At 41.7% G+C, this 11,294-nt stretch overlaps 1 protein-coding gene across 1 annotated transcript; it reads left to right on the top strand.

Annotated features, from left to right (window-relative positions):
- The first annotated feature begins 826 nt into the window (after positions 1–826).
- nr2e1 (nuclear receptor subfamily 2, group E, member 1) lies at positions 827–10,170 on the top strand. The gene is made up of 9 exons (XM_049590028.1): positions 827–1,361; positions 3,988–4,133; positions 4,867–4,954; positions 5,322–5,557; positions 6,001–6,147; positions 6,434–6,530; positions 6,648–6,797; positions 8,806–8,911; positions 9,219–10,170. The coding sequence occupies exons 1-9, from the start codon at positions 1,301–1,303 to the stop codon at positions 9,379–9,381; spliced, it is 1,194 nt and encodes a 397-aa protein (XP_049445985.1). The 5' UTR covers positions 827–1,300; the 3' UTR covers positions 9,382–10,170.
- The last annotated feature ends 1,124 nt before the right edge of the window (positions 10,171–11,294 follow it).

Raw genomic sequence — 11,294 nt, 5'->3', positions numbered from 1 at the left:
AATAATGACACTAATATCTTAGTTAAAATACGTGCAACAGGTTGGAAAACACTGACATCAGTGAACCTCAAAATTACTTTAAAATAAGCCATTGAAAAAGACGACTTAGTGACATGCAACAACCATAGGAAATTATATTAAAAATTATTATTCTACAATATTAAATAAATATGAATCTCTCTTCAGCTTTTCTAATCTGTGATAGTATGACAAACATCCAACACATCATTAATGCAGCTAAAAAAAAAAAAAAAAATCAGTATCATGTCTACCTCAGACGATCAGAGTGGACATGACACTGCACTCCATGTCTGAGCCCCTCTGCCCACAGTGACCTCTCAGGTCTGACACCATAGCACTCCTTAAACTGTTTAAAGTATTCATGGCTGCAAGTTTTCTGCAGCTCCGCCTCAAATTCAGCTCCATTTGTTTTATTTTTGAATATGTGATGTGATATTTTGAGTTGTGTTTTTAAATAAGGCTTATTATGGGGATATTTAAGTCTTTTTGGTTGGCTATTGTGAGAGCTGCAGCCTTAATGATGAAATCTATATCTAAAACAAATCATAATGTTGCAGAAAACATGCGTGCAACACGTGTTTTTTGTTTGCAATGCCTCTTGATCCATGAGCAAGGCACTTCACATCACTTGCGCACACATTCACACGATCAGTCACTCTCTCACACACACATACACACACTCTCCCTCACACGCCAGTGACGTCAGGCTGGAGTTTGGAGTAGAAAGCCAAGTGGATGAAGGAAGTGGAGATCTCCACCCTCCAGCCTCCCCCTGACACTTCTCATAAATATTACCAAGGCTTATTTCAGGAACTCGCAGCACAAAGTCACATCGTGTCCTGGTTTTAACAAGCTTTCACCTGTCAGAGCATCTCAAGACATTTTTGATTTGACTGTTTTCACACACCGGGGTTGGCACAGTCGGATGCGCTCCAGATCCAGGCTGCGTTTTCCCTAACTCCAACTTTTCTACGCCGGAGCTGGAGGGTTGCTGTCGCCGTTCACCGGTCGCCGCAGTCCGGTTCTCTCTCCGTAACACGGACCCTGCACATCGGAGGCGAAGACTGTCCGGTACAATGTACAATCCCGTGTCTTAATTTGGGGCTTGTAGATCGGAGATCTGCTCTGTCAAGTTGGGCAACTCGGGGCGCTGACTTGCCGATCTCACCGCCGCTGGTGAACACTTAAAGGAAAGTGCTGCGAGTTTGTGTTTGTCAGCAAGAAGAGGAAGAGAAAGAGGACATTTTTCATTCTCAACTTTATTTAAAAGTCGAGTTCCATGATGAGCAAACCCGCCGGCTCAACAAGTGGCTGTCTGGATATTCTCAACGTCAAATCAAGTAAGTGTTTCTGTCCTTCTGGAGATACAGAGCAGCCCGGTGTTAGAATAACTCCTCCGTGATGGGCCTTTCTCAGGCATGGTGTGTTAAACATGAACATAAAGCTGCTGTTATATTTCTCATGTCCATCAGAGCTTCACTAATAAAAAAAATCAGTTCACTCCTCATGGTGTTACAGAAATGGGATCCGTGGGGAAGAGCTGCTTCTTTTGCCGAGCGCACACATTACGCTGCGTAAACTTGTCTCTGTCATGACTGATAATTAAACCACCTCAGTCTGACTCTTCTCTCTATCTTTTAATATAATGTTTGTTAAGTTAACCACGTTTTTAAGGGGTAAAGACATAAATAATCAGTATCCGTGCTCTCAGTACTCCTCTCGCGTCCCACCTGATGCCACTTGTTGCCTGTAGTTTCATTTAACTTCTATAAAGGGGTAATAAACAGCAAGATATTTAATCTCTAATAATGTGATTTTAAAGTCTGTGTGAGAGATTCCTCTCTTACTGAATTGCTGGTGTGCTACAGATTTATAAACAGCGCTTATCTGCCTTTACGCGTCTGCGTGCGCGCGTTTCTGCACTACTGTCAAAATATTTCAGCCATATAATTCACCATAAATGTGTTCAGCGGCTTTTAATTTAATTGTTGACTATTTTTCTTGTTGTGTTGAAATTTTCTTGTGGTGTAAATTTTCAGATTATTATTTTTTCTTCACCTTTGCAGCTCTCCTTGTGTTAGGCCTCACAATGAATCCAAATTAAATCACTCCTGTGTTATAATATCGGCCTAAATAAGGTTATTGTTATATTCAAAAATGTAGGACACTTTTATTAATTTTATATTTTCTTATGTGTTGTTTCTATGAGTCACCATTTGAAAATTATTCACGTCAAGCTGTTGCTTCGGTTGTTTAATCCTCAGGTGCTCACATGCACTCACACTGCTGTTAATAACCTGTTTTAAATTAGAATAAAACAACATCACAACTGTGTCACACCCGAGTTCAAACCCACATTATGGGTGGTCGGTGGAAACATTTCCTGCACTCAGTATAAAGTTTAATTTCCAGTTCTTTTTAGTAGGTTTTCGCCTTGATGGTGATTACGTTAATAGAAAATGCCATATATCTTCAAGCAATTACTGCACACAATGGAGACGAATTGGACCCCCACAGCGGGAAGTTAAATACATTTCCCCCCTTCACAACAAAATTGTGCGTCGTTTTATTTAATTGACTCTCAGCAATCTACAATGTTGGATTTATTGGAGCTTATCCTAGTGGAATTTTGCGCACTTTCGTTTGTCTCCAATTTTAGTACGCGTAAAAGTTTTATTTTGGCAGTGCGCAAATGACTTGTTTGTCTTTGGTTTATTAAATATCTATTAATTGACTCCAGTGAGTGCGGTCAATATTTTTATTGTTAATTTTAAATCATGTAGATTCACCCTGGGCTAAGTGATTATACAGCAGGTTGTTTTTTTTTAAACTATTCCCGTGATGAGAGGATGACTCTCAACAGGCCACCTCCTCTGCTCAAACTCTCTCCAGACATAAACGCCACATTAAAAGTTGCCTCTCTCCATCTTATGGCAATTACACGGCTGTGGCCAGCAGTTAAATAGCCCACATTGCCTTCTGATTCTTAATAATCTGCCAATTGAAACCCTATAACTCTCCTCCTGAAGTCATTGTTTTTGCTGCTCAGTGGTTATTCCCATGCTACCCTTTTTGACGGGTCACTGGCGAATCAATGAGCAGGTGGCAAAACGTCAGTGTAATTACATAGACGGCTTTTCCCTCCAGAATAAAAAAAAGCCTCCCTCATATGCATACAAATATACTTCTTTTTAATAGATTTGAATACAAAATCTTCACACAAAAAAATCACATTTTTTCATCTACACCGGGGTCGATTTACATACACTTCATTTGAGTTGGTGAAACGAGTTGGTGCGCATTATTCTCATGGTGCAGTGTCACTCCCTAATCCTGGGGCCTATAGACCTGCGGGATAAAGCAGCTGTCGAGTCCCATTATGAAGGGGAGTTGGCAGCTTGTCGAGATTCAGGCAGTCAGACGAGGTTCAATGGGGGAAAATCATTAAGTTAACACTTTCCCCTAATGTCTCCATTGTGCGCCCCCGGGCCATTGTCTTAGAGAGCTCAGATATGACGCTTCCCACCGGACTTTATTCTTGAAATGTGCGCCGTGAATTCCCATGCTCGGACGAGGTGCGGGGCGCTGTCCAGAGTGTGTGTGTGTGTGTGTGTGTGTGTGTGTGTGTGTGTGTGTGTGTGTGTGTGTTTTGTGGGGTTGTCAGACAAACACAAGTAATTTGTAGGACCATTAGTCCATAGCTCCACAGTTCAAAACGACTTCATTTTTGGCATTACCTGTGTGTCCACAGTGCCAGTTCAAGTCAAGCAGCTAACCTGACACCTCTAAGATAAGACAAACACCTCACCTGCAACAATTTTCTCAAGTTTTGTGTCAAGTTTGGAAATTGTTCTTGGAATTTATCCAGATGTTGCGCATATACGATGGGCAACAGTCACACTGTGCCATTATATTTTATACATTTAAAAGTGAGCCGAGTGATAACTGATTCTGGGCCTTTCTCAGGTCGGATTCTGGACATCCCGTGCAAAGTGTGCGGCGACCGCAGCTCTGGGAAACACTATGGTGTGTACGCCTGTGACGGCTGCTCGGGATTCTTCAAGAGGAGCATCCGCAGAAACAGGACATACGTCTGTAAATCTGGCTCTCAGGTGAGGCCTACTCCTTTTATCCTTATTTAAATCCTACTGGCTCCTTGTCCCTTTTTTCACAGGCCTGTGGCAAAGGAGTCCCAGTTAAGAAATTGCTGACCTTGTCTTTTTTGCGTCATTTTGAGAAGAATCAAACGATACACGCAATCACAGGAAATTGTATTTGCGTCTAATTATCTATCATGTTCACGCCAAAATATCTTATCAGTAATCTATTGTTGCACACGTGCCAAAAGAATTTTGTCCCCTCAGTGTTATTAGAGAGAAAGGATTTAAAAGACACGACGTCCCTGGTCCTCATCCAAAAACCGTTGCCAGATTTACGCACGGAATGCGCATTTTACGCGCAGATTCCATTTGCTTTCCCCAGGTTGTGGCGCTGTGTTAAGTATCCCTTGATGAGCCTAATTGTGTCATGCCTGCACCATTAAGTATTGGGCTAAATACCGCGCTGCTATAATATACCAGGTGTAATCCAATCTAATATGAAGACTCGAAGGCGAGGATTTAGGCAGCAGAGGGCGGGATAGAGTACTTATCCTCCGGGATGAGGCCGCACTGGAGCCGCAGGGGAGCAGGTCGATGACTACACGATAATAGCACGATCTTTCACCTGCAGTGTGGCCTCCCAAGAGGATAATAGTGAGGAGACTTCGATCGTGCAAGATGAGAGAAATCTAACTGAAGGCTGTAACTGTCTTTTTTCTCCCCCCGTGTGTTTCTGTGTGTGCAGGGTGGCTGTCCCGTAGACAAGACTCACAGAAACCAGTGCCGAGCGTGCCGTTTGAAAAAGTGTCTGGAAGTGAACATGAATAAAGACGGTAAATGGGTTTAATTGAATTATCACTTCGGCCATAGACACGCCATGCAGTGGCGTTTGGGGTGGAGGTGTGCAACTCGGATGGGAAAGTGTTTAAGGCTGCTAATGAAAGGCTTAAAGAAGAATTGATAATTACTTTCTCTTTACTTTTTTTTTTTAAGAGGGATGGTGTTTACACTCTTTGGGAGCATCACAGCTCATTATAGGCAATTATTTTTTCTTTTATGCAAACAAATTTGCACTTTGACTCCTTGATTTTAGGGACAGTTTTAGTTTAATTCCAACTGTAGCCACTAATAAATAAATTGGATAAATAAGCCGTTCATCCCTGCGGAGAGATCATTCCTTCACTCTGTCCCGTTTCACAGCCGTCCAACACGAGAGGGGGCCCCGGACGTCCACCATCCGCAAACAGGTCGCCCTATATTTCCGGGGCCACAAAGAGGTGAACGGGTCATCGACCCATTTCCCGGGATCCTCGCTGCCCGGCCCTCCCTTCTTCACCACGGTCACACAACTGGAGCCTCACAACCTGGAGATGAGCGCAGTGTCCACCACACCGGAGAGGCAGGCCATCGTGGGTCTGGCTCAGCCCACCCCGAAGGTAGAGTTTGGGGAAACTATTCTTATCCTCTAGGATTTATTAGGTGTAAGTTTTACTTGGCTTAATATTCCACCTCCAAATCAATCTGTGATTTCTTTAGTTTCCACCTGACATTTACAGCTTTTTATGTAATTTTTTAAATCATGAAAATATTCAATTCCTTTAATAGTTTATGATATTACAGCCTTCCCAAATGTTATTATAGGATTACAGTTTTTCTCCGTAAGGGTTAGAAGTTGAAATTCTTGCCCCGATTTAGCAGCCTGTAAGAGCCACAAATCCGCCTATTAGATTTCTCACTGTAAATCCTCCACAAGCAACACTAATAATTATAAACCAGGTGCTGGGGCTTGGAATTTGACCTTTGTTGTTCACCATTCTCTGAACTGTGTTTCATTAGAATATAAACTGATAATGACAGTCTCTCTCTCACGTTCTCCCAGTATCCCCATGAAGTCAGCGGCACCCCCATGTACCTCTACGAGGTGGCGACGGAGTCTGTGTGCGAGTCGGCGGCGCGCCTCCTTTTCATGAGCATCAAGTGGGCGAAGAGTGTTCCCGCATTCTCCACCCTCCCTTTATCTGACCAGGTACGCTTTACAGCCCAAATATTATCCAGAAGGGCCTTCTGAACGTGAGCAACAGTCACGACAAACTGCCAGCTGTCCTTTATATTTCATGTTTAATGGTTTTACGCCTTACTAAAACGAACCACCCTGTGCGCAATATGAAAAACAATGTACATTATGTTTTACGCACGAGTTAATATTGCACTGCTACTCAAAAAGTTTCAAAAAAGGCTTAAAATGCAATAAATCATTGCTTCATTTTGGTGTAGAGTGCACAGTTTAACACTGAAACTCTTCCTCTTTGCAGCTGATTCTGTTGGAGGACGCGTGGAGGGAATTATTTGTTCTGGGCATCGCGCAGTGGGCCATTCCTGTGGACTCCACGACTCTTCTTGCTGTTTCTGGTATGTTTAACGAGGCACGGGAGAGCTTATGTGAGCACAGGCCAGCAACAGGCCTCATAGGCTGCACATGTAAATAAATACCTGCATATATGACGTTCTCTCCATGTGTACTTGTAGGAATGAACACTGAAAACACAGAGTCTCAGCGGATGAATAAGATCATGTCTGAGATTCAAGCACTTCAAGAGGTGGTGACCAGATTCAGGCAGATGCGTCTCGACGCAACAGAGTTCGCCTGTTTGAAATGTATCGTGACATTTAAAGCCGGTGAGTACTGCTGTTGTCTCATCGGGTGTTTTACTGTGTTCTCTATTACAGTCTATTACTGGAAACCTTTATTTCTGGTTAAGTGCTCTGAAGCATCTCTGCTGCCTAAGAACAATTATGGAGAAGGACGCGGGGGATTAAAGCAAACGTTATTTTAGTACCTCAATTAATAGTATATCAATATTCATGTAATAATACGCCACCCTTTTTAGGTGTTAAAACCAGGGGCGTAAATAAGGGTGGGGTGGAGGTGGGGATGTGGGAACCCTTCACTTTTACAATCCAAAAACGAACAGTTTTATTTGAAAAGAAAAGGTTTGGAAGATGAAATTGTGTTTGTGTTTTATAAGATGATAGAGAGATTACACAGAGAATGGATGAAGAGTATGGGAATGGAAATAACCCTAACTAAAAATTATTTCATAAATCTGTATAAAATCATTAAAAGTGGTAACAGCTATTACAGAGCTTGAAGTGTAGTTTAAGCATCGTGCGATACGCTGTAAAATCTTGAGCACCATAAGGTTTAATAGAGCTAACTACATTTTTGATATATCTCCAAAAGTATGAGTGATTAAAGCAGTTTAGTTTTGCATACTTTGTTACATATTAACATCAGATAAATACATTTTACTCCTCACTTTACACCAGCTTTGTTGTTTTTTTGCCAAGTTTCTGTATCAGTGTGACGGCCTGAACTGTGCTAACATACCATCATATACCTGGAACAGTAGCTTTCTTTCTTTATAAAAGGTGTTTGTGTAAAATTTCTGCCCATGACAACTCTGTATATAAAAGCCTATAGTTTTATAATAAATACACATTTTGATAAGTATATTGCGTAGGGGCACAATTAGTCCAAATTTGAACTAAATCGAAGCTATAGGTGAAAAATAACGAGACTCAGTAGGTACCCTCATCTCCAAAAGGGTTTTATTCTGCACTATTTTACTTATGAGGTGAGTCAGTGTATTGTTCAGTTTCATCATTTTTGTCATATAAAATATTTTTGTAATGACCATCTACTTCACGAAGGCAAATGCATAGGTTTCATTTTAACATTGGGGGGACCACATGTGAACTGTGGGAGTTTGAGGGCCCTTCGCCAGAAAATTTTGAACAGCAAACACTGAATTTAGTGAATTTTTTTGGAGATTTTTTTTCTGCATCAATTTGTTGTAAATGTCTTTAATTTTGTCAAAGTAAAAGTACTGTGCTACTATGTTTCTATTGGGAAGGGGAACAAATGTTCTAAATATTGAGGAGAATGTGTCCCCTGGGTCCCTCCAAAACGTACACCTATGCATGAAGAGAACATATTAAAATTATGAACAAACATGGTGTTTTGTCCTGCCTATGGTAGGGGTATCTTAAAAAGTAAAGCCCTTTTGGGGATTTGTGCCCATCTATTTCATGAAGGCAAAGACCTAGGTGGGGTAGGTGGGGGTTGGGGGCCTTCAGCTAGAAAATTTTGAACAACAAACACTGAATTTACTGCAGTTTTTTTTTTTTTTAGATATTTTGTATGTAAATGTCTAATTCTGTCAAAGTACTGTGCTACTTTCATGCTTTTATTGGGAAGGGGAACAAATGCTCTAAATATTGAGGGGGACACGTCCCCTGGGTCCCTCATGAAATCTACACCTATGAAGGGAACATAAGATTGGGGGGGGGCACATGTGAAACGTGAGGGTTTGGGGGCCCTCTGCTAGAACATTTTGAACGACAAACATTTAAATTTTGTGCATTTTTTTGCAAAGTCCTCTGCTAATTTCACGTTTTCATTGGGAGGGGGAACAAATGCACATGTTCTAAATATTGAGGGGGGCGTGTCGCCTAGGTGGGGGGACATGTAGACTACACCTATGCATGAAGGAAATTTATGAAAAACAACATGGTGTTCTGTTTTACCTCGGGTAGGCCCTTTAAGGATTTGTGCCTGTACTGACTGTACCCCCCACCTTTGAAATCAATAACCCATTTGGTTAAAACTGCCTCTGTCTTACAGTTCCGACGCATGGCAACACTGAGTTAAGAAGTTTCCGCAACGCCAGCGCCATCGCTGCACTACAGGACGAGGCACAGCTCACTCTCAACAGTTACATACACACCAGGTAACACTCAGCTCTATCAGTCTATCTGTGCATCCATCTATCTATTCATCTGTAAGCTCATGCATGTGTCACAGCCATGTTGATCCGTCTCGTCCAGGTAACTATTGGCAGGCAGATTCATTATAAAGTTAATGAGGCAATAAGCCACTGCTGTAATTGTGCACAGGTGTCTCAGCTGAACCTCGTTGTTAATTAGCAGCTATTTGTACCACAGGTGTGCGTTAATTGGACACGCTGCTGTCAGACATTGTGCACAGAGAGCCAGGGAGAGCCAGAGGATGTGTTTGACCCCAGTGATGTGTTTCAGGTACCCGACTCAGCCGTGTCGCTTCGGGAAGCTGCTCCTGCTCCTGCCTGCGCTGCGCTCCGTGGGCCCGTCCACCATAGAGGAGGTGTTCTTCAAGAAAACCATCGGCAACGTGCCCATCACCAGGCTCCTCTCCGACATGTACAAGTCCAGCGATATATGAATTCTCCCCCCCATCTGGAAGAGACTTGAGCTGAAAGGCCCAGAGACCCACCCAGCAGTCGACAGAATGTCAAATCATAGCAGGTGTAACCGTGGGTTGAATTTTCGCTGAGCACAAAAATCTCTTAGGCTGTCTTAAAATAGCCTGTTTAGGCCTCTAGGCTCCTTTGAAACAAAGACTGCAACACAGCCGGAATTCACCGAGTAGCCTGTTAACAGTCGCTCTAGTTAAGGATTAGCCTGTAACTTTCATTCTAGATTTACCTGTGATACTGAAAATCCTGCAGTCTCTGGTGTGGGCACAGGAAACCCACAGTGTTTAAATACCGCCTACAGACTCCGGAGAGCACGTGCCAAGTATGTCTGACAAAGAAATGTTATATATTCACAAGTTTTTTTGAGTGTCTGTGAGACCAATGAGCTTGACGACCAATTCAGTCTTTTACTGCTGTGATCAATCCCAATGGAGGAAACCAAAAGAAAAAACATGACGCATGCGTAATGGGGGATGTGAATCGCTGTCCCTCGATCCGGTGCTGAAACCAAACGCACGGGGCAAAGAGAGAAGAAGAAGAAGAGGTGCCAACTCAATGAAGGAAAAGACTTTTTTAAAGGACATGCTTGCGTTGCCTCCTGACTGTACATTCATCTGAAGATGGTGTTTGTATTTAAGTGGTTACTGTCCTGTTTGTGTTGGTGTGTCCTGTTTGAGGCTGTTCTAGGTCGACTTTTGTGAAGTTAGGCACTAACACTGGATAAAATGATATTCAGCACTTGGAAAAATGTTTTTGTGGCCAGTGATGTTTTTATTCTATTGTACATATTTGGAGTTATGACTATTTAGAGTTGTGACCAAGAGAATAAAAGACACTGAATTAAACTGCTTTCAAAAAACTATCAGATGCTCTTCCAAGATCTCAATAAGTTAAAAAAAGTTTTATAATAAGGGCACAAAACACATGCATAAGTGCATAAAACTTAAATTGACAGCTTGGGCCATTGTTTGCTTAAATCACTTAAGTCAACAGGCCCATATCTGGGACAAGCGTCTATAAGGGACAGGCCTTTAATTCCTTTTACATAAAGCTGTTTCTCAGCAAAGATAGGAAACATGATCAAATTGTTTATTTAAACCAGTATGAATATTACTTGTATAAAAATTAGGCTTCAGATAATGTATCAGTTATGAATCATTCATTTGATCAAGCTCCAACAGACAATGCATCAGGATTACAGCACCCAGCATACCAACACAACACCACTTTATCCTGTTAAAACAATACTCACAACTTGGATTAATTTTGAGGAAAACACCCCCTTGGTTATTTTAATCTGAGGACCCTTACAGACTAAAGGAATATGAATAACTTATAGGGTAATAGAGGAATGGACATATAATTTGAGGTGGCCAGCAACCTGCTTTTATACATCCGAAGAACTTTATAAAAAATGAACAGCTTGGCAATCAGACCAGGCCTCTAATTGAGACAGGCTTTTATTTGTCAAAATGCGTAGCTACAGCAGGGTAGTAAAAGTGACTGGGTGTTTTATTGGGACTAGGCTTTTAATTGAAGTTTTACAGTAATGACTAACTAATGTAAGACTGATTTGTAAGCGCTTTATAAATCAATAATTCATTGATTGCTCATTTATCTTTAGTTGATACATTAATTTATATAAAACCAAATTAGCTGGAATGCAGTTAATCTAAAAAAGGCCATTTTAGATTGATGCATTTGATCAGCCGCTCTGTTCTCACTGAAATATGAAGCAGTTTTCTATCAAACTGGTTGTCAGATGCAAACATTTACACGTTGCTGCTTCATGACCCAACAGTCAGGTTTGAGTGTAAATGAGACACATTAATTGTCGACCACATTTCTTACAAGTTACCTGGCTGGCATGTGTCCCATT

This window comes from Epinephelus fuscoguttatus, linkage group LG11, assembly GCF_011397635.1.
Source record: "Epinephelus fuscoguttatus linkage group LG11, E.fuscoguttatus.final_Chr_v1".
Taxonomy (NCBI): Eukaryota; Metazoa; Chordata; class Actinopteri; order Perciformes; family Serranidae; genus Epinephelus; species Epinephelus fuscoguttatus.
Note: the sequence above shows the minus strand (reverse complement) of the source record. Positions and strands in the feature narration are given on the sequence as shown.